The sequence below is a fragment of the Polypterus senegalus genome, chromosome 4 (assembly GCF_016835505.1).
Source record: "Polypterus senegalus isolate Bchr_013 chromosome 4, ASM1683550v1, whole genome shotgun sequence".
NCBI classification, from domain to species: Eukaryota; Metazoa; Chordata; class Cladistia; order Polypteriformes; family Polypteridae; genus Polypterus; species Polypterus senegalus.
Window position 1 is genome coordinate 183248413 of NC_053157.1, and position 24945 is coordinate 183273357.

The window sequence follows — 24945 nt, forward strand, 5'->3', positions numbered from 1 at the left end:
CAAATCTACCTATTATGATTCAGTAGAAAAAAAAAACATAGGTTAATGTAGTTTATGCTTTAAACTTGGCATTGGGATTGGCTTCTGGTTTCCTTTAATGAGAGTTCTGTGACAATAACTTTTTGTGGAAGAAAGCAGTTTTATTTTCCAGATGGAATAATACTGCCTCAATAATGTATACAGTATATAGGCAATGAGTTCACCTGAGAAGATAAAAGTTAAGCAGAGAAAACTTTGGGATATAGCAGTATATTTTTCCTTTAATAATCACAGTTACAAACAATAAAGCCACATTTTGCCAGAAGCCTATTAAACACTATGCCCTCATTTTATTTTTCTCTGTATTATACATTATACTATAAAAGGATGTTATTAATTGTTAGTAAAAACTTTGATAGACGTTAAGGGAAAATAGAAGGAAATTGAAATATGGCACAACAGTCCTTTTAAAAATAACTTCTTTTTAGCAATTTCCCTTTTAGTTTTAAGCAAGCTATCACCTGTAAGTCCAATGGCCCCTACTTGGTTGTTAAAAAAAGAAAACCAACAGCAATTCACAGTAACAAATTGTTTTTGGTTTTAACTTTTGGCTGTGCTTGAACAAGGTCCCAACTGATACACTGTCATTTGTGAGTAATAAATGGTGAAAGTTGAGCTGCTGCCATATGAGATGTTTATCACTTGGCCTGTGGTTTCAGATTTATTGAGAAATGCCACATCTCAAATATTTGGGACTGGTGCATTTAATAGAACGCTTACGTTTTAAAATTTCTAAAAGATGAAAAACTTTTTATTTCGTTTGTCATGTTCTCAGATTTAAAAAAATCTCAACTCATATTTCTGGTGCTGATTTAAAGGGCATTTTAAGTATGTTTTTAAATTTTTTTTCAAAGCACTTGGTTTCTATTCATCTGCCCAGACTTCAGAGCATACAGATGTAATAAACGATGTCCACATTGCCAAATGCTCTGTGACTGAGTATATAAGGGGGCAAGCCACAGCAATTACCAGAAGTTAAATAGGATCAATGACTCACATTGAGCTAAAAGCTTCAGTGTTCATTATTGGCAAGCTCCATGGCATTGTTACTTAAACGATAACACTGAAGAAAGGATAGAAAATCTAACAGGTTTTCAGGTCTTAAATTCCTAACATACTAGCACATGCTCAAATGACATTACAGTTTTCAACTTTCAAGCTATGAATGCCTCGACCTGTTCAAATCTGTAAAGAGACATTATTTTGGAAATTGAGTGTTCTCATAACAATAACAGACATTAAACTGTCACATTGCTTTCTTAAATATGGTGTTAATTTTCTTCTTTGATGAATATATACATATGACAAATGTTAACTATTTAAGCACTAATCAGATGGGACCATGTACTTGTACTTCTGAAGTGTTAAAGCAGGAGTTCAATTTTTCATCCCCGTCTTCTATGCACATGAATTTAAACAATATAACTGGTAGCACTGCAGTTAGTTTTGCATACTGCTGAACTGCTGAGGTGCTGAGTTGTCTAAACACAATTTTGGACTTCATAGTTCGGAATAATAAACTCTCAGGGCAATGGGAATATAGCAAAGTTCACAAATGACTGTCAGGTATAATTCTACAAAACTACTGAAAATAGGGACAGAAGCATTACACATATTACCATTCCTATTCATTCTAAACGACACAGGGTCAGACATTGGAGCAATCAGACAGTTGTCTTAAGAAAGGAAGGGAACAACACATTTATTTTATATGACCAAGTCATTTCCTAATACATCATGAGTGTAACTGGAATAATTCACAGGTCAACAGGTCATTTTCATCAGAGATCATTTTATGTGGGTTTTGTTGTGTTTTTCATGCTGATTTCAAGCCTGTCTAGTTTCCTCTAGCACATCTAGTTTTTGGGATGTACCTAATCTTGAGTTCTTTCCAGAAAATCTTGGTATGGTGAGTGACGAGCAAGGAAAATGTTTTCACCAGGACATTCAGTTAATGGAGCGTTGCTATCAGGGTTTCTAGAATGAGAGTATGATGGCCGACTACTCCTGGATGTTGTATCGCAACAATCAAGACACAGTGTACACAAGACAATCCTACTCTAAGTGTTTTTGAAGAAACAGTGGTAGCTGACTTACATCATTCAGTATATCTATGCCACAGTGTGTGCCTATTCGACTTCGCACTGAAGATATTGAAACATTTATTTCATTGGTGCTTACATTTTAGTAAAAACTACATGCAAGTAACACTGTAAAGTAACACCACTCAAAACTCAAAAAGTTGACACGACTGGAAAAGAAGCTTGAAAAATATGTGTTGTGGTCTCTGATGACTACCAAAAACAATTTTTGTTGCCTTGATACAGAATCAGAGGCCAACTTTTTAGAGACACTCAATACACATATGACACTAAGCTGTAGATGAAACAATAAATTAGTTTAAAGATTCACTATCTATGTACTGAAATATAATCAGGTTATGAAGATATTTTACAACTAGGATTACAACTAGGTTCATAGAGCTGTGAGGAAGCTGTTTTAACCATTTTGCTACCCAGTTGGCAACCTGGCATTTGTTATTACTCCTGTGTGCAAGTGAGTGCTCTAAGTTGATATCATAAACAGTTGGATGGTTATACATAAGGTTATAGAAGAACATGTTGGTTTGTATGGAAAGCAAATGAGGGACTTGTCTATTGAAATAAAATATAGAAATAGCTTGTAGAATATGGATATTCACTTTTATTATTGGGTCACAGTGCTGTATCATACTAATTGAATTCTGGGTAGTCTATGAAAAATCATAGAGCAGGAATGCTTTCCTTCTATGGTTACACAAGTGGCCCTAGTTCTGACAGATCATCCTGTGCACCTCAGCAGAAATATTAGCTTTATGAGCCAGAACATAATGTTGCTGGATAAAAACAAGGATGCAGCTTTCATCAATCATTATTCACAGCAATGTGTGGGATTCTAGTAAGGCAGAGAACCATCAGATTAGCTTTTTAAAGAGAAACTATTTGGGTGGCCATTAGTTCTGAATTTAGAAAAAGAAAAGAAAACCATTATCAAGAATGCAAAGCATCTTCAAAACGTTTTTGGAGTGTACTTTAGTTACAAAATTGGACTCCTGCTTCAAGAAAAAAAATGACCCAAGGCATTATAAATTCATTTCTCATTTATGACAAAAGTGTCACACAAATAAAATTCTCTTAAGTATAATAATAGGAAACAGACTGTGCCATTGCAAGTAAAGAGAATCTCTAAACATTTTTTCCAACCAAATGTAAACCAAGCAGAAAGTGAACATGAACAAAAAAAGAACAAGCAATCAGGTGAGCATCTTTTCAAAGGAAAGTCACAAAGAAGCTGAGAAAAAGTACCTGGTAACACGGTCAGCCATGCAGAATGATATGTGTGCCCAATAGAATTCCCAGCCAAACAGGTGTACTCCCCAGCATCCTCAAAAGTTACATTCGGAAGATACAGAATTTCTAGCTCTTTATCCGTTGTGTTAATACCTGCCGTCTGGGAGAAGGGCAGAAAGGTACAGATAGGGGGGAAGAGACAGGAAAGAAATATAAGCTGCTTCTTAGAAAAGACACCACCCTTAGCCAACAAACCACCATAGCAAACCCCCCAAAAACACCAGGCAGAAGTGAAGCAGACTTCCATATGCAGAAAACCCTTTCTCCAGTATGTCATGGCAACTTTAAGCACAAACACCTGTTCCACGACACCTGCATTGCAGCAAAAGATCCCTTCACCAGGCATGTTTTTTTTCACTCTGTCCCATCACAAAACATGCAAGCTGAAAGCAAAAAATGAGGAACTTGTGTGCAGCAGCATTGATAGAAATGTTAGACCAAAAAAGCAAAAGAGACAAAAAAATAAAGGAAGATAGAAGAGGGCATATCAAAGCAATTATTTTAGGGATGTCATTCTCCAGCAACAGTGACATACAATAAATATACTGTAAGTGTCTAAGAATTAAACTGCTTTAAATAACAAGGTTACATTTTTTTCAGATCGAGTAGAACAATACAGCAACTTCCCAATTTAATACCGTGGAGAATCAAAATATTTATAATTTTACATTATGTTCCCTTATATAAAAATGGTCTTTTTTAAAGGACAGTCAAAATCTGTCAATCTTTTGTTTTTGTTAAGATGTATATGTAGACTACCATTAGAACTAAAAGAAGCTTAAGGCCAGTTTGCACAAGTAATATGAACACCATGAAGGTAAGAAATATATAAATGATTAACTTTAAAGCAACAAAGTCCAACTAAAGTTGACAACTGTGTAGCCTTCTAATAAACCACCTTTTGGTACACTATTTTTTTTCCATCATGATACTGCACAGATTAATGTCTCTATCTTGTGCATTAAATTATTTCTATAAAGTGGCTTGGAATGGTGTTCATTTTCAAAGGTGTTATATTTAAGGAAAGTTAAAGGACTTTAATGTGGAATTATATTTATGTGCCATAAACATATGTGCACTATTCAGTGACTTGTGCTAATAAATAAAACATTCATCTAATAAACATTTCTCCAGTATATTTTAAAGAGCTACATGTTACAAAAATATTTCACTTGATTTTTTGTTCAGTATTTGAAAATTAGAAAGTGTGGCCTCAATACACATCACCGGATGGGGCTTGATTTTTGGGTACTGAGTTTCTAGACTGCAGTTTTAGCACCATTATATATAGGAGAGTTGATATGTTCAGCAGAGGGGGTGTCACTGAGAGTGCCGTGTACATTTGCTGTAGAATGCATCCAAGAAGCAGCCACCATACAGACACGTGCAGTTAATGACTGAAAGGCAATCAGTCAGACGTGTTTCTGCACAGTCCTTATTTGAGGGAAAGCAAAAGCTGTAAAAAGCAATGATAAATGCATATTATAAGCAATAAGCAGTAGAAATTTCTGTTATTGAGGGAATTCTGACCCCCTCCCAACACCGTACCATATTCATGCAAATAGGTCTTTTATGCCAAGATGAAGAAGCATTGCTCATTTAAAGAGTGTAGGATTAAGTAGGTGCTAGAGTTCTCCTGGCTTACAGGCTGTGTGCATGAGGAACTGGGACAGAGTTCTAGATTTTACCTGGTTTAGGGTTGTGAATTTGAAGCCAGAAGGGCTTTTCAGCCGAGCCTATGAAATTGGAGGCTCTACAGAGATATTCTCCCCCATCTTGCTCTGTTACATTGTACAGAGTTAGTTTAGCATCAGCTTCAGCATTTTTACTTATCCAGGACTGCAGAAAACAGACAGATATTTCAATGAATAAAAAGTGCACTTCCTGAAAGGTTTGCACATAGAAGTTTAAACCTCTTCCTGCTAACTGGCAACCAAGAGGACAGCACCTTTGCTTACCATTGATAGCTCTCCTCTGTGGAGATTTTGCCACAAACCCTTTATGACAAATATTCTTTAACCTTAAGGCAGTAGTAAAATTGATATTAATCAAATTAAAGATATACATTATACATCAAGTCACCCCACCCCCACATCATTTAATATTGCAGAACAAATCCTCTTCATTTAATTTAAAAGGAGATGATGGTGGTGGTGGTGGGTGGGGGTGGGTTTGTTTGCATGATTGAGAAGCCGCAAGGGCAGCCAAGAATCTTCCATGTAAGGAACACCCTGCTTCTTGTATTTTTCTGCACTGCACAAGAAACGTCATAAGTTGCAGAGATCTGCTTTCATAAAACCTCCAAGGCAAATGTTGTTTCAATTAGCTGGCAGTCTAAAATAGAACGCAGAGACACAATATGAGTAGTCAGTGGTCTGTCTCTCCCACTGACTCTGCCCTTCGTGAAATGGTAGTCATTTTTTCCATAGCATTTTGGGAGACACTTCTCTACCAGATTAAGCAGTGCATCTGAGTTAAATGAATTTCTGACTGTTAATGGCTTCTCTCGATGCTGCCACCAAGGCTTCATGCTTATTTCCAACCAGATGTTTTTGCTTTGCTTTAAAAGAGGAAATCAAGCCTGATTTTCTTAAGAACCGCTCTAACTTAAACTCACGCAGGCACATTAAAACAATTAACTAAAGATTTTTGAGACAAAAATTAAAAAAAAGCTTACTCTGAATAAACATCATATTATTCAAATTAATTTTGAGATAACTTCAACATCTGGTTAATTCTTCTTCTTCAAGGATGGAAAAAGGTTGTAAAGCAGTGTATCAAAAAATATTTTGAAATGCACTTAAGAGAAAGTAAAGTCGCCATAAGGATAGTTTTTGCCTCCTCATTGGCTTATGCACACTGGTTTGCTTCTTGATTGAGAAGATTTCTGTATGGAATTTGCATGTTCTGAGATTTGCATTTTTCCCCACTGTAATTCTGATTTCCTGCCACAGCCATAGGAAATGCAGTTGTCAGAATGGTTAATTGGAATTGTTCCAGGGTGAAAATGTGGACTGAACTTTCACCCCTTTCAGGATTTCACTCATTGCTGTCAGAATTACTTCATATTACTTAAAAAATGATTAGATTTTAAAAATAAAAGAAGGAAAGAATAGAAATGTTTTTTCCAACAATAAGAATTTTTGAATTTTATTCTATTTTGTCATGTAACATATTTGTTGACCAAGCACACCTATTGAAGATGGGGAAAAATGAGTAAAAATTTTAGAGTAAAAAAGCCTAGAAAACTCAATGTTATTCATCCCTGTATAAAGGGTAGAACTGGATAACTTTCTCTAAGACTCTGCTAACAGGTCTTGTGAAGCAAATGTTCTAAAATTACTTCTGCTTCTACCTGGCAGAAATAGTCACACCTAATATTAAGGCCTGCTTTAAAACTTCATTGCCTTCACTCCAAGTTATACTCACTTTTAACTTATGGCATGCAAATTTTGGGTCATTGTGGACTTGGGAAAACTATGCTCTGATCAGCATCATGTACCAGCAACAGTAGAAAGTGTCATCTTACTCAGACAGAACACTTGAGCTGCACACAATCCTTAAATCATATTGCAAGAGACACAAGAGCATCTCCACATTAAGGGGCACCTGAAGGAATGCAGCATGAACAAAAGAAAACTCTTAAACTTTTAGCACTGCACCACAGAAAGTTCTCTTACTGGAGGCATCACTCATGTGATATGATAACATAAGCACACTGGGTGGAAAGGCCATTCAAGGGGCTGTGAGATCTGTACAATCAAACCATCTGACATGGTTTGAGCTGTAAAAATGTATTCTAAGCACTGTGATGAAAGAAACCTCTGTTATAAAGCATTCCAATTGCTGGCAGGTGCAAAAGGTTCTCTCCTTATGGTGCTGCAGCCTTAAAGCACAGACCAGTAAATGAAGAAACAGTGTTTTTAATAAAGGAAGGAATCTTACAAAATAGCTACTATCCTTTAGACAAGGACATAGTTTAAAATCAGTATACTATGTACAGCACAATTGAACATATTTGTTTCTTTTCTAAACTGCATGCTTTCAACTTATATTTATTTCCTTTTAAGATTTGACTTGGAGAGGTAAATATAGGAATTCCAATGGACTATTTACAAGGCAAAAAAACCCCAAAAAAGCTCCATAACAATGGATGCAACAGTAATGTGGGACATAGCTACCCCTACCAGCCTGACTGGTCTCCTGGCATACCTGAGGCATTCTTAGAAGAAGCTGAAATGCCTGTCAAAATTTAAATGAGCATGGGGAGAGCGTGCGTATTCCATGCAAAAAGTGTTTCAGCTGGGAACAGAAGTGCTATGCAGTGGCAACTCAGCCCACTGGGTAACTGTGTCACCAAAATTAATCCAAATCATTGTTAACCTGTGTGTAGCCTTCTTACTCTATACCTTACAAATTGTGAAATTCCTCCCATTTCTGAAATAGATTTGCAAAGATTTTATACAGTACATTTTTGATAATTTGAGTTTTTGGAATTTTGTTATTATTGAAATGTTACACATCTTTTCATTCTGGGCCACCCATGTGATGAGCTTTATTTAAATTAGACTTTGCTATCCATGCTTTTGGATGCCATATATTATAAATTACAAATATATTCAATATAAATCAACATACTCATATACATACAAGTAAAAATATTACAGTTTAATATAAGACTTGTGTTTAGATATATTAAAATTCTATAACTATATCAGACATGATTTTATTTAATACGGTAACTGCTCTTCAAAGTGACACAAGAGTGCCACACCAAAGATCCTTACTCAAACCTATTATCCAAAGCAGGATTATACACTGGTTACAAGTAGAAAAAATATTAAGCAAGCAAACATCTAAACTGAATGTTTTTTGGGTGATCCATGAGGAAGAGATTTAATTATTTTCTTTTACAAACAGATCAAAGAGCAATGAACACTAATACAAAGCGCTGCTGCATCGCAGTAAGGAGATCATGGGTTTGCCTCCTGAGTCCTTCCTGCGAGGAGAGAGCTCTGAGTAGTGAAAAAAGCACTACATAAACGGAAAGAATTATTATTGTAATTAAAAAAGTCATTATCAGTGGTCTCATTTAAAATGCAATTTAAAGAAATAAAATTCACCTAAAATAATTTGCATTACAATGAAAATAACGAGATAACTTTTGAGGTAACTTTTACACATATCTTTGCACATATCATTAATGTAGTTAAATCAGAAATATTAACAATTTTGATAAAATAGTGATCACTGTTGATCTTATTTCTGCTTAAAGCACAAACTTCTCCTTAGATTCTTAGACCAAACTGTTTAATATATTTCAAACAAAGTGAGAGTAAAAAAAATAAAACTGTAATCTTATTCGCAAAACTGAGGTCTCCAGAGGTAAACCTAAACGGCACCATTCTGTCTGTATAAGTCCTTTAAAAATGCTCCTTGAAGAAGAAAGATCATTTCAAATGATCTCACAGACCAGATTGTCATTTTGAAGGAATGCTTATGCATGCAAAAAGTGCAAGTGCTCTCACCACACTGAATGGAGGTGCTAAACAAACAGTGTTACAGTGCGCGTTGTCATGACAACAGTGCTCTGCCTGTGCAGTCTTGAGGCACTTTGTTTACATTTTAGGCAAAAGGGATCTGTCCTTTAGAATGAAATGGCGAGACCATAGCCTTAGATTGTAACTGACATTTAAAAACTAATTTTCCAGCAGTGGTTGTGGGGTCTGCATACACTATCACTCCTATTTCAGGGAGGTCAAAAGAACATGTATTTACGGTACTTTTATATCGATGTATAAAAAGTGTTATTGGGGCAGTTTAAAGCACTTTGTTGCTCTCAATTGCTATAGCACTCCTTGATACTAACCATTGTTGAGTCTTGGAGTCAAAACAGATACCTTTGAAAAAGCTGAAAATGCCTTGTACATTAGGGAAATGATCACCTGTTTTATTTTCAAAGTACATGAAGAACCTGAGCATCACTTAATTATGTTTGATTACAAAGTTTTAACTGAGAGTGGATGACAAAAAATGCACATTAAAATTAAAATGACCCAGGCAAGGTATCTTAGAAGAAATCTACTGGAAGAAAACAGTAAAAACAAAGGATGAGTTTGGTTTGCAACATACCTTGAGGACAGTGACATAGGGGGCTCCATCAGGACCAGTCTTGCTACCGTTGACTTCAATGTGTTTAAGCCACTGAATGTGTGGCTGGGCATCACTGTACACTTTGCAGTGAAATTCCACATTGCTACCCAAAAAGACTGTCTGGTTTGCAGGTAGCCCTGCATAGAGGATAGGCCTGTGAGGTGACCTCTCTACAAAAGAAAAGTCATTTTTTTTTGTTAATAGGCGGTCAGACAGATGTATTAGAGCCAGACAGACAGACAGGCAGAAAGACAGATAGAAAGACAGATAGATAGATAGATAGAGACATATAGATAGAAATCTGAATTGAAACTGATATTACTCACCCAAGACATCCAGTTGATATGTGTGACTGATATGGCCATACTTGTTCTCCACAACACAAGTATAGTTGCCTCTGTCTGATGGGACCACACTCTCCATTACTAGGCTCCACTGTTGATGCCTCAGCTGTCGTAAATAAAACCAAGAAGAGTTCATCACAAATAATACTCCAATATTTGTATTCCCATTCGCTGCAGTTAAGCCAGTTTGTGACATTATAGGGCATGGGTGTTGAACTCAGTTTTATTGAGGGACAAAAATAGCACTTTATATACTCAAAACAGGCTAGAACCAGTGGCAAATTTAGAGGTAATGGAGTTCTATGCATAGACTTTACTAGACTCTATTATTTTACCAAAAAATAGAACTGATTTCACCAGCCTCAAAAAAGGACACTGTAACCAAACAATGTTAAATAAGATTTAAAATGTAGTGTCTCAAACTAAGTCCTGGGGACCAAATGTGGCTGCTGCTTTTTGTTCTTACCAAGTTCTGTTTTTTAATTTGAATGAAGCAAACTGTACTTTCACAATTTTTCTATTTTGGGGGCAATGCAGAAATAATAAAACTAAGTCTGGTACATTTTTATTCGAATGTACCAATTATTTATGTATGTTATATGGGGAATATTTAGTGTTATTTATTTTTAAAGTTAGATTTTACAGGTTTCATTTTCCATTATTTACTATTGTGGATGTTAGTGGATCTGAAACTGAACCAACTGCAGCCTTTCAGCATTCAGTGCTGTGAAACTGTTGGGAACAAAATCTTGTAGCCATATAGAGAGTCATTAGAACTGAGTTTGAGAACTCCTACTGTAGTTAGGAAATTTACCATAATTTAACAGTTAATGGACTGGAATTCCAATCATACAACCATCAAAAAACAGTCAGAATCACAGACTGGTGTTCTGGTTATATCAGTAAAATGAATATAATCAACACCTGCAGTTCCATCATTATTATCATTTGATTGAACTATATCTATTACAGACCAATATTTAGCTAGGCTGCTTATATTATCTTGCTTACTTACTTTTACCTATACAGTACTTGTTTCTTACCAGTATCATACACTATGACACACACAGCAATAATAAACACAGTTCAAAGCCTTTTTAATTCTTTTAAACTAAACTGCCGACCATTTTATCACAACATGTATTTGCAGAGTCCAGCAGTCACTAGTATTGCTGAACTTGTTAAATACAGTGAGTTATAACCTCAGGGAATGCAAGTAGTTTTTGGCTTTTACTGTAAGGGCACATTCACACTTGTATATAGTGTAGTATATTTTCAAAGTTTAGCATTTTTCTTGCAAGGGTTTTGCAGGTATTTTTCAAGTGTTTTCAAAGAAGCATATTGCAAGGAAAATATGAGTGACACAATTTTCTGTTACCATTTTGTGGGTTGTGGGGTGTTCTAACATTGTGTAGACATTTTGGTTACTCCAAATGTGTTACTCCAAAAATGGTTACTCCAAAATGTCTTCAATGACTTTAGTGCTTTTAATCCTTATGATCACTGTACTGAAAAGGAGGCATCATCAGCATCATGAGCACAGATATTGTGTTCACTCTGTTCTGCAGCAAAGGGAGTCCTGAGGTCAAATCTGGATTATCTATGAAATACTTAGGCAACATCCTGAAAAATTCTGATGTCAATAAGCACAAAAGTATAATGATATGTGATAGTTTCTTTATGATGTTATTGTCCATTCAGTTTAGATTTTTTAATGCTAAATCATACTAGGCTGTTGTCATATTTCTGCTTAGGGCTGTATAGAATTACGTAAAGTTATATTATAATCTTTAATTTATGTAGCATTTTTTAAACATATTAAAAGATCCACATCTCTCTCATTCTTTTTGCTGTTTTTGTAATGCAGACAAAGCCTACAAGTTTTCTAAAAGTTTGATAGTAATATGGTTCCAGGCTTGATTTCTTTTAGCTCTGTTGCTAAAAAAGTATAACCTGTGTCATGTAGCAAAGCGTGCTGCTTGATTAGATCAATGAAGACATCTGTCTTCACACTGTTCTAGCAGCGTAACATGTTTTTTCCCTGCATAGTTTAGAGGCTTCCTGCTTCACTCCCGGCTCATCCCACAATGCAAAAACACTTATTTTATTAGTGTCTTACAAGTGTTACTATTCATTGCAATGGAAAAAGCATTTGGCTAAAACTGCAAGAAAACTGCTGCTGATAGTGGTTTTCTAAACTGCTCCTTGCTAAAATGCTTAGATATGAATAGTGGCATTGAAAACAATGGGAAATAACTTTACAAGAGGTTTTGGAGTATTCTGCTGTAGCATTAAAATGCTTAGGTGTGAATGTTGTGCCATGTACAACCTTTCGGCAGATGCATTTGATAACAGTGTGTTTTTATTTCATCACTACTACAAAATACAGACCCAGCTTTTGTTTCTGTAAGAAAAAGTTTTTTCTTTCCTACATTGTCTTTCTTCCTGTTTTGTTTTCCACTTTCTGATGCATATTGACGTTTCATGATATACTTTCTATAAAATGAGTTATTTACTTTTCGGAACAATACTGTAGTGTACTACAGAGCAAACAGCCAAGTCCACTGACAGAAAAATACCTTTGTATTCCTGAATCACTACAGGCTGGCCAGGATTTTCACAGTCATAAATAACTTTAGCATCATGAATATGTCTGACATTAGCAAAGCAAGTATGTGTGAGTCTGTAAGCCTAAAACCTTTAAATCAGTTTTCAACATCACAAAGAGTACAGACATGTCAGTGCCACAAAAAGGTGGCTGGCTCTAATGCCTATGTAGTTTTAAAAAGTGAGCAGACTGGCAGCTACAGTATGTACTGTATCTCCTTCATCAAACTGTGACAACTTTGTCATCATACTAAAACACTAAAGTTCTTTAAGGCAGTATGATGTGTGACTTTATTTTGATTATTTTCTGTTGGGCTATTACAAGCAGTGAGTTTCCATTCTCACAACAACATAGCTGCTACGGAGAGCTGTTCTGCACACTTAAATACACATTAAACTATGAAATATTGTATATGTGAATACAATCAGTACATGTAACAAACAGTAAAGAGGGTTTTTTGAGAAAACCAAGTTATCACGGTACATATGTAACATGTTTTGAATATTGATGACACAGGCCATTTGGCCCAAGGGCTGGATTTGGTCCGTAGGCCTCGAGCTTCACACCCCTGTTCTATGGTGTTATTTCTTTGACACAAGTTGTTAATCTGGAGATATGCTTAGCTTATTTTGCTGTAATCACCATTGCCTATTTATTTAGCCAGACAAAGCTGATCCTACAATGGCCAAGATAGGCTCCTGCATTTATGACCTAGAAATGCAACATGTCTTATTCATAAGGGATGGATGACTTAAAGAAGTATAAAACTTAGAAATAGTAATGGAGCCAAATATGTTAATGTAATCATTTTTCTGTTAAATATACAGTTATAAAGACTTGCTCACATATGTTTGATAATATTTAATAAATAACTTTGCTATCATGACTTTAGTGGAAGCCATTAATTTTCTTTCCATCGGACCTTACTTTATTCTTTGTTATTTAGTATTGCCTAATCTTATTTTTATATTTAGATTTTTTATAAACTTTTCTTTCTTCATCTTATAAAGCACTCTGAGCTACATCATTTGTATGACATGTGCTATATAAATAAATATTGTTGTTGTTTTGTTTCCTTTATTATAGCCTGGAACAAATCTGGCTGTTTCCAATTCATATACTTTGATAGGGTGACACAAACAGTCCAAATAAAACAGACAAGACCAAACCTAGGACATAATGCCTGAACACTTTTAAGATTGCTTGCTTTTATTTTTTTGCTGAACATAATGCAGGGGAGTGTATGTAAATATTCTTTAGTACATTTTCTTTCAGAATCTAACATAATAACCGCTTCATTTTAAAATTTTCCTGGTAATCGTTTTGTTATGTTAAAGACCTTGGAAGTTAAAGACCAAAGACCAATCATAAGAATATTCTTTACTGCCTATTCAAAGACAACACTTCTTTTATCAAATTGTGGACTCTGACATGCATAGGCATTAGTTTATCACAGGGTAGAAATACATTTACTCTGCTTTGCCTGAGAGCACTGTTTTAGAACATTTAGTTAAGATCAGGTAGTGTGATCTAGCACTCAGCAGCTGACAGTAACAACACCAATTTTGTATTTTCTGCTTGTGCTTTTATCTTTCTGTGTGACCAGTACATGTTATTTAATAAGCCTTTACTCCTTCAGTTAAAACAAATAAGTTATGTTCTGTTGTACTGAATTGTGTCTACATCTTTGCCATAAAAAGCATCTCCCAAAATAACGCATTGCGCTATACAACTTGGCGCATCCCAAAAAGAACTGAACTTCTTAACTCTATGCCACTAGCCAGATAAAACTTTTATTGGAAAACATAAAATGATGTATAAGTCTGGGTCCTCTCCATTTAGTTGATTTGCAAGAAGTGTTTTTTTTGCAGATGTTTGTTTGGCACATTATTAAATGTAAAGTTACTTAGGGTTTCAGAACAGAAAACACAATACCACCAGGTTTTCACAGGACACACAACTCATTATATCACAATAAGCAATTCCTGGCCTAGATTTAAAATCTGGATACAGGAACTTCTTAAACATTGACAGCCATAGAGTGTTTATCTTTACGTGAGCATAAGTTCAAAGACGTTTTCAAAGATATCATGTATGGTGACTAGAGTTTTTTTCTACAAAAATATTCATGCTGCTAGGCTTATTTATATTAATGCTGCTTAACAGAAAATTTGTCCTGTTGTTATTATACATTCATAATGATCAGATGACAGGTGTCATACTTAACTGTATTTTCCACGCAGTTAAAGCAATCTATTTTTAACACTGCTTTACTATTCCTATATTCTTTGCATAAAATGATGAGCAATGAAAAAACTGTTTCATAGTGCTGCATGAGACTTCTTTTAATCCTTATAAAGATAGAATAAGTTGCCTGACAAAATAAAGAATATTGACTAATAAGACTCCAAATGGTTAAATCACTATTTCTCTGCCAGGATAATGTTCACTAAAATAGCAATGAATTTAGTGAGTGAATTAACAAATACAATTGTATACTTAATTAGTGTAAAGTGAAAAATGCAGTTTATTATACTAAAAGTAATATTTTCCATTTAGGCATTTAACACTAATGACCTATTGTGTCTGGGTGCCATATCACATTTTTGGTTTAATTATTGACATTCCTGGATCATTTTTGAGTCACTTATGTCATATATTTTAAGTAGCTAAATATCTAAACCACAGTTGTACATCAGACTGGCATAATCTTCAGCTAATAAATAGGCTTTCACATACTGCAGTGTTGGAAAAGGCAGTTTATGGTATTAAAGATTCCGGACAGGATCAGAAAGTTAATGAGCTTATTTTTGGTTAAGTTTTGCAGAAGCAGAAGTATTTTGTAGGGGATGATGGGATTTTTGGATCAGGGAAACTCAGCATGTTTTTAATTGAAGAAAAGGCATCTAACTACCTTCCTTAAGCTCATTAGATAAATTATATGTCCATTGATCCAGATACAAAATTATCTTTATTACAGTTTATATAGATATATAAGAGGAAATAGAAAGTGACCCTTAAAGCACATATCTGGTAGTCAGACAACCAGGCTTTGAAGGTTCTTTCAAGCCTTGAATTCATGTTATTCCCTCTGCTGGGTTAGCCTGCCACTGACTTGACCAAACAGGATATTAATTTATTGAAAACAGCCTGCATGTTCTGGAAACTAACCAATATTTTCACTGTAATAGACAAAAAAGGGCACAATGGGACTATTAAACAGCAAAACAATGTCTAGTGTGCAATGTGTTTTCGAGCAGAATAATGTGCAGATAAATGGCTTATTTCTGTTTAAAAGCTAGAAATCCTGACATTACAAATTCAGCAAAGTAACACAATGAAACTTGATGCTTTATTTAGGGTTACTCTTACTCTCTGAAATTTGGAAAATAAAAGATAATGACTTTTAATTTAGTCATAGATATTTTTGGCAATCAGCAATCTTTAACACTACTATTTTCAGTAAAAGATGAGGCTGAATTTTACCTGCTATAAGACCATAATTTTGTAAACTGTTCAATCAGGTTAGCTAGAGTGGTTTTTGCAGAGAATATGGATGCAATTTTACAGTATTAGGATGGCTTCTGATAACAGTCCACAAATACTGAGATTGAACTGGTTGGAGGAATGGCGTATTCATTCATCATTTTACCAAAACAAAAAAGTCAAAAGTAATGTTATGGAAAATCAGCAAATCCTTATATATAATTTGATACTATCCATATGTATGGTGTTTGCATCAATACCCCGTATGTATGGTGTTTGCATCAATACCCCGTATGTATGGTGTTTGCGTCAATACCTCGACTCAATACAAGTTAGAACCATGCAATGGGACTCTGCCTCTGTAGTTAGAACATAACGTGGCAAACGCGGATGCAGTATTGCATGATTGGCTAAGAATGTTCGAACGCTTCAATGATGCCGCTGGATGGCTATGTATAGTAAGTTGGTGTTGGTTTGAGCAGATAACAGTAAGTTCAGTTGCTTTTTGGAACGTTGTTTTGGTGGGGAGTATTTTCCAGGACTAACATCATCGACTGACTTAAACCTTTCAACAGCTCCGGAACTGTAATTTAGAACATATCACCATTTGCTTGGTACGTCGAAATCTATATTTTCGCAGTTCGGTTTTGGCATCTGTCCTTCTGACATCTATTGGGAAGCTGAGTAATGACTAGAATAAAATTTAAGTATAACTCTAAATTCCTTTCCTTTTTCAAATTAAATATTACATCTAAAAAAACAGCCAACACCACCATTCACCATTCAGAAATGCAAAATGTGGGAAAATTTTAAGCATGTGAATGTTAAATTGGGGTTCTGCGGTATTAGGAAAACAAATGTTGCACGTGTATGTAAATGATTAAAGTACAGGGTAAAAATCTTAAGTGACAATAACATAAGATTAAAAAAGTTAATGTAAACATAACCTGATAGTGTACACATATATAAAAGCATTACATGTAAACTATATGAATACTGTATATTGCAAGCTCAAGAAGTATTTCAGTAGTAACATATTGATACATGTTGCTAATACACTCAGTCCTTGAGAAGCTATGTCTTTGTTTTCCGGGAAAATAAGCAGCATTACAAGTACCAGCTTTTCAGCGTATATTACCCATCAATATAACCATGTTCAAGCATGCTTCCATGGTTCTGTTCAAAAACAAATCAGTCATGTTTGCATAAAGCACCACTTGTTATTTTTGTTTATCAATGGGAATAACATAAAGTAATGTAACTTCGGAAAAATAATTGCAGAGGGGATGACTTCTCTTACAATGAGTGTAGATCATTTTTTTAAAACCTTCTCTGTGCATAATTTAATCAAAATTTTGTTTTTGATAAACAAAACATGATGACTACTGTTATCTGATTTTACTTTTCATAGCATGCTTTATATGGAGATGTGTTAGCATAAACAGATAATTAATGGTTATCTGTGTCATGGACTTAATGTTACTGGGACTTTGTGCTGCTTGCTTTGTTTTCATATATTCATACTGGACTATACAGTTGAATTTTAAATGGCACTATAAATGTGTGAGGTGGTTTAATGTTTTGCACAGTACATTTTTGAAAATAAAGTATTTCCAAATTATAGACAATTCTCTTCTTTTTTAGTATTTAAATGTCTGAAAAGTGTCAGGTGATCTAGGTTCTACATTACTTATACTTTACAATTGTTTTCTGAATGCTGCTACAAACAAAAGAGAAATGCATGCACACTTTTTAAAAGATGTTAATTGGGATTAGACTCCAAAAAATGCATTTAACACTTAGCACATAGTTTGTCCTATGATGTGAGTGCCTCTGATTTGCCAGTGGACTCACGCTTAGTGATTGGTTCTATGCTTACTTAAAACACTAATTGTCACTTTCCATGATAAGTGTATAGAGGCAGTCGTAATTGTAATCTCCATTAGTGTACAATTAATTGTGACCTATTCCTACTGAGTATCATGTCACATATTTGTTTTAATTATTGACATCCTTGGATCATTTCTGAATCAACTATGTCAACTATTCTTAAGTAGGTAAATAGCCAAACCACAAATGCATATCAGACTGGAATAACACCTGAATTTCTCCTTTCCAGTAGTTTCATTTTTTATATTTTTAGCCTTACACATCCACCATTGCTCTGACAAAGAACAGTAGTCTGAATTCTCTTTAACAAAAAGAGTACAAGGGGAAAAAAGGCAAGTACCCCTGTCAAATCAGCAAGTTATATCTCTCTTGTGGTATGATATCCCCAACTACTTAGTCACTGTGTTTTTCAACTGTTTACAGGATCACTGGACTGAGACCTTTCACTCAACAAAACCTTCACCTTTGACCTTTGAGCACAAAAGCAAATGCTTCATTTACTGATGGGGAGCTAGCTCTAGTAACGCCAATTGTCTGGTAGTTAAATATTCTAAAAAAATGAAAAAACTGTCAGGAAGAAAATATACAATGCAACCAGATTGAACATTATAAAATTTTGGAGAGCAGAATGTACAAATATTTTCAGATCACAGGCTGGCACATAAGTTTCGAGTACACACAGCTGTATTTTCCATTATTGCACACTGATTTTTTTCTCATTTATTTATCTTCATGAGAGTTAACAGTCTCACGTATACTAAATCACAGTTATTTAATTGTTTCATTAATCTATACAACTTACACTAATTCAGAAATTCAGGAAGCTACTGAAATATGTCACTACTAGGCATTAGCCAGTGAAAGTACTGCACGTCTGGCCACGGTTTGACCCTTATCCTTTGGAGATGACCTCAGCTTTTAATTTATTCTCATGAGTCCTTCTGTGACCTGGATGAACTGAGGCTAAAGGCCAGCCATTGCTATATCAATTATCTACATCTACATTGAGCATGCCAAAAATGTAAAAATTCCCACTGCACTGCATGTGTGGCAAGTCATTTAAATAAATCATTAACATGTTAAACCTATTGTGCACTGCTGTCACGCTGGTTTGGATGTTTGTTGTAAACCTAAATATGTTTTTTTCTAGAATTATATATGGACTGAAAGCTTAATAATCTTACATATGTTAAAGTACAGATTAAACAAGGTGAAACACACAGTCCACTTATAGCCAAAACTCATTTAAGGACACCAAGTACCAATCACTTACCATGTAAGTTTAATGTAACACTGCTAATAGAAGCCATCTATTTCCTACCCAAAGCCGCTTTGTCCCCAGACTCTGTCAATCTCAGCAAACAAAAGGTTGGGAACAATTGCTACTAAATACAGGTTTTAACAGTTATATCTAACTTAAGTTTTTTTTTAAATTTAATTCATCCAACCACTGTCAAGCAAGCTTAATCAAACTCAGTTTTGTTGGGTTACTTAATTCATAGTTTGTTTACAGGGCCTACAGGAGTGCTTTTTTTATGTAAATCAATTTGGAATATAAAATTTGCCAAGCTTTGGACATATAAGCCAAATTACTTATATTGGCCTTTTTGTACCCACTTTTCGGAAGGGGTATATGTATTTATTTATTGAGTCTAACCTATCAATTGAATATTTTAGATTGTAAATGAAATTTGGCATATATTATTAAAAAAAAAACGTTTTCACATATATCAGAGGTCCTGTTTTTTAAATTCTATTGAATAATGATTTAATTTAGGGATATCTTCAGTATAAAGTGAGCAATTCCTCTGAGGGACCTGTCAACACATATCTTTCTACTATAAAATGTGAAATGCCTCAGGCTACCTAACAGCATACTCTGGAACTTCTGAGAGGAGAAGAATAGTGCTACAGTCAGTATATAGTTGCCACATTTTTAACCCTATTTCAGTGAAATGGAAGGCAGTTCACTGAAAAGTCACTTAAAGTTTTTACTATGTGTGTTCAGGGCCTTACATGGACACAGAGCTATAGACCTGTGACAGGAGTCTTTCTCAAGTCTGCTAGCACACTGATTTTTGAATTTGTACCTTCTAAGAAAATATGTAAATTCACTGCTGCACTAAACTTTAGAGCAACACTACAGCAATTTCAATGTAACCTCAATATACTGATGGGGGAATTAAATGTTTTCAGTTAAAAAGTGGTGTTGAGATCTCAAGTTATAAGGTCTATGGTTCAACACCTGTTCTAGTCACTGTAATTGTGAAATACATGAAATATTCAATTAATGTGCATTATTGAATATTAAATAATCCACATAAACAAAGCAAAAAGAAATAAGTGTGAAACAAAAAAACTATACTTTAGTGGGACTAAACTACTTCTAAAAGTTACTCATTGCTAGTGTTTGAAGTGGGTGACATGGGTTTTGGACCCAGGAGACAGAAAGTGGGTAAAAGGCTGGTAATTTTTTTCTCAGTATTGCTTATACTACAAATCAACTGTAAATATTAACATTTTTTCCAAAGTCAGAGTTTTTTTAGCCTTGCTGAAGCTATTAAAATAAGCTATTGCTTATTTTCTTAGCAATACATTTACAAGTAGAGTTTGTCAAAAGCAAAAGAGAGGTCTTTCATTTTCTTCTTCTTTTAGTATGCTGTGATTAATAAAGGGCAAAATTAAACCACACCGTTTTCTATGTCAGTTGAGCATGGGAAAGGTGCTATATAAATAAAATGTATTCTTATTATTATTAGAAAAAATATTGTAAGTTAGTGGGTATTTAAAAATGAGCTCTGGAAGTTGATCATGACAGATCACAGTAGAAGACCAGTATGCTGGGTAGTGGTTAATGCTGCCTGGTTGCTTTTAACTTCTAGTTGTAAACCTTGACCTGGACACAGTTTGTACAGAGTGGTAGTGTAGCTACTGTTGTTTTCCTCTCATATCCCAAAGACGTGTTAGGTTTATTATTGACAACTCTAAACTAGCCTGGTATGAATAAGTTAAGGGTGTGTGTATCTCCAGTGCCCCATGTAGAGTTGGTTCTGTGCCTTGTACTTAATGTTGAAGGGATAGGAACAGTTTCCTACAACCCTGATTTGGCTAAGTCAGCTACAAAATGGATGGATATATCCCTTGCACTGGTAATGCTAATTTCAAATAACATCTTAGCCATTGGTTATTTCCTTTTAGTACTGTGCATACTTATCCTTGGACTGCAGTTATTCTAACATAAACTATTCAGTCAATGACACAATCACTCTGCTTTAATTATATTCAGGAGGGATATGTTCTAAATATTTTTCACAGTAACCACTTAATGAAAAATGAACAATTACAAATTGACGATGAGCAAGACTGCTCATTTTACCACTCATGTCTGGTCACTCTCAATAGCACACGTAAAAGATAAACTATGTTAGCAATACCATAAAGAGCAAGTGAATTAAAGGAAACCAAAACAATGTGTGACAGCTCTCACTGTCAAAAACTCTAGTCATACAGCTGATTAGCAATTGCTGAACATAACCTTTTGATCAATGAAAAGCAAAGCTGATTTTTCACATAAAACCAAAGGCTGAGATCTAGAAAGAATTAGAAAAAATCTTAGTTTTAACCTTGATGTAGACTTGAAGCTGTGAAATCTGTCAGCAAAAACAAAGTAAAAAGTACATAGAGTTCCAAAGCTCCAGTTGCACTGTATCCTTAAATTAAATAGAGGGTTAAAAGGGGTGGTGAGTGGATGATTCTTTAGCATCACAATGTAAGTAAACAGAGGTGAGAAGAATGATAAAGGAATTTTTCAAATACATACCATCAGCTGCTTTCTTATATATTTAGGAGGGATACAGTACTATGTAAATGTAAATGAGCAGACTATGAATGGACTTAATCACAACTGTTGCCAAACAAAGGCCCTTTTTCTTACAGTGATAATAATTTAATCTTTGCTCTCTTAAACTTTTGTCTTATCAATGAATCAAGAAATCTTAATTTTGCATAGCATATTTCATAGAACACAACACCACAAAACAGTCTACAAGGCAAATCAGAATAAATTTCCAACAGACATGATAAAATCACTTAACATACTGTATACTGCTTTCAGCCTCTCTTAAGAATAAGCATGAGGTCATCAATCCAATCTCCCCTTTTCCACTTAGCTATTATTACGCTGCTATGTCTATCAAAATGATTAGTAAGTGAATTGACCACAGAGGAAAAATATGATAAATTCTACCTTGATGCCTCCAAGTCGATGCTCCCCTCGGAACTCCTTGCCATTTTTTAGCCACTGAATAGTGGGATTGGGATTCCCGGCTGCCTGGCAACGAAAACGGACTGTGCTAGCAGCAGGCACAGCATGCAACCTCTTCTCCATTCGTTCTGGGCGTGTCCAATGGGGTGCTTCTGAGGAAATAGAAAAAGTAGAGTCTTTTATCCTTGTTTTCATTCTCTTGCAGCCATACATTGGCTCAATATCTGGTAGTTCAAGACAAAAATGACTTTTTATCCATGCAGTTAATTGTTTTAGTAAAAGCCATATTTAAACCACACCAAAATTATTAACTAGTAATGAGTAGAAAATTATTTGTAAAAATACCTTATTTTAATGTGGATTGCTTTTTTAACTTTACTTAATGCAAAATTAAGTAATTAAATAAATAAATAAAAGGTGCAAACTGTATTTTGAGTTTAAGGTGATTCATGTGAAAAGATTTCCTTGGTATGGCAAAAAGTCCTGAAGCTAAAAGATGCTGTCAGTCAGTCTCCAACCCTTTATATCCTAACACAGGGTCACGGGGGTCTGCTGGAGCCAATCCCAGCCAGCACAGGGTGCAAGGCAGGAAGAAATCCTGGGCAGGGCGCCAGCCCACTGCAGGGCACACACACACACACACACACCAAGGACAATTTAGGAAAGCCAATGCACCTAACCTGCACGTCTTTGGACCGTGGGAGGAAACCCATACAGACATGGGGAGAACATGCAAACTCCATGCAGGGAGGACCTGGGAAGTGAACCTAGGTCTCCTTATTTCGAGGCAGCTGCGCTACCACAGTGGCACCATGCCGCCCTGACTATGGGCCTTACTCCAGGCACTCTGGCACTACCTCTCACATCTTAAAGATGTTCAGATGGTGTTAAGTGCCAATTCTATAAAGGCCTATGTGTGTAGGTATATGTGTGAATATGCTCTGCAATTGATTGGTGTCCTGCACTGAACAGTTTACGTCCTTTTACCCAAAGATGCAGTATTTAGCTTGGGACTGTATGTGAACTTAAGTTGGGTTTGAAAAATGTGTGGACTCTGGAGCTCTATGTCAAGGGTGAAAAATAATCATAATAGGCATTAAAGAAAAAGGACAACTTTTTTATCTCAATATACTGTTGAGGTTTTGATTACAAGTGCTCATATTACAACAGGCTCACTTCATGCCACTTGCCCTTTGTTGTACATAAAAAGAAAGCTTGCCTTAATATAACTTATTTGAATGTAAAATTATTATTGCATTGTATATTAGTGTATAATTGGCTAGATTTACATATATACTTTATACAACTGAGCAATGGTGGTTTAAACGACAAGCTTATGCAATACAGTGTGCCTAATGTTGAGACTGAACCTGAAACCTTGTATTTTAAAGTTCAAACTCACATATACTACCCCATACTAACTAATATAACAAACAAGTCACTGGATACAGTAGATAGTTGCATGCAGCTTACAAAATCAAGTTTTTTTGGAGTTATATTATTAATTATAACAAGTGACTAAACAGACTTTCTGTATTCCTACTTACTGTTACCTCACACAGTCCAGTCATATCTTTTTTCTATATTTTATAAGCAAAAACTCTAATACATGAGAGTTTGCTGACTTTAATATAGAACATATCATACTGATCACATCTGAAGCTGCTATGACGTTTTTGTGCTAATGATGACAGTTACTAAAATGCACTACCCCCAGGAACCTGATTTCTAGTTACTCATATCCTTTCTTAAAAGTGGCAGCAATTTTTGTGAACTTTGTATCACAGTAAAGACATCTTTGTTTAAGTGAAAATAGAAAAAAGAGCCCTAATCCACTGTTCACTTCCAAAAGCCTTTTATTTGCTTTCGTTAAATTAAAGGGCACAATTTATATATTGTTGCAAATCAGTGACAACCATACACCACATTTTGAGTTAATGGCAGGGGGTGAAACATAAAATTATGTAGGTAGCGCCCTGAATTTCCCTAGCATCTATCTGTGTGCCAGCAAGTTTCACACAGTGTAAGTTAAGGCACTTCTAACACACCATGAAGCTAATAACAAGCACTTTCACTAAAGTTATCCAAAATAGGCATTTTTTTTTTATCAGTGTCATAAGCCTGCTTTATGACTTCTGCACCTCATCAAAAACAAAAACAAAAGCCATTTCTGGATGTAAATCCTTTTCCATGCTAAAGGGTCATATAGATGCAGAGCTTCATGTTCTTTATGTCTCCTGAAGAACATTTCAAATAAAGTATGAAAAAAACCGTATTAGCACATGTTGAATCATCATATTGATTCTTATCAACGTATATAGAGTAAAATGAACATTACCAAGTTATCAAGCCATCCCCCATTAGGATTTAATAAGAAATGCCAATATGACAACAACCCTTGGCATTTCTTCTCCTCAGACCTAAATGGAGAGCTAATCTTCACTTTTAGCTTTTCATGAGGATCTGTACTGGCAGCTGCTATGAAGTGGCCATGTTTTCTCTCAGGAAGAAGAGTTGCCTAGCTTAACAATTGCAGACTTGTCATGTGATGTCTTTCTCATTCGGCATAAGGGTCGCAGCCAGATAATTAATTCCTCCTTTTCACAGCTCTGAGTCCCGCTGCACAAAGCTGGCTAAAAGGAGGCCTGCAACAGGTCATTGTGACAAAAGCTGTTCTGAATGGACTTAGCATCTCTTCTAATGTGCTTCCAGTAGCCAGACCAAAAACAGAGTTTATATGCCTATGAAAAACTTTAATTTCAACTTGAAATA

At 35.2% G+C, this 24945-nt stretch overlaps 1 protein-coding gene across 9 annotated transcripts in view; it reads right to left on the reverse strand.

Moving 5' to 3' along the window:
• Positions 1-24945, reverse strand: part of fgfr3 (fibroblast growth factor receptor 3) — a 99048-nt gene that overhangs the window by 19983 nt on the left and 54120 nt on the right. For 5 of the 9 annotated variants that reach the window (XM_039751746.1, XM_039751751.1, XM_039751749.1 and 2 more), the window contains exons 5-8: positions 22156-22325; positions 9908-10031; positions 9561-9751; positions 5117-5267 (exon numbers count right to left, since the gene is read on the reverse strand). In XM_039751746.1, the coding sequence (XP_039607680.1) occupies positions 5117-5267; positions 9561-9751; positions 9908-10031; positions 22156-22325 (636 nt within the window). Of the gene's footprint in view, positions 1-3383; positions 3529-5116; positions 5268-9560; positions 9752-9907; positions 10032-22155; positions 22326-24945 lie in introns of all 9 variants that reach the window. The other 4 variants (XM_039751753.1, XM_039751752.1, XM_039751754.1 and 1 more) reach the window with 2 other exon arrangements.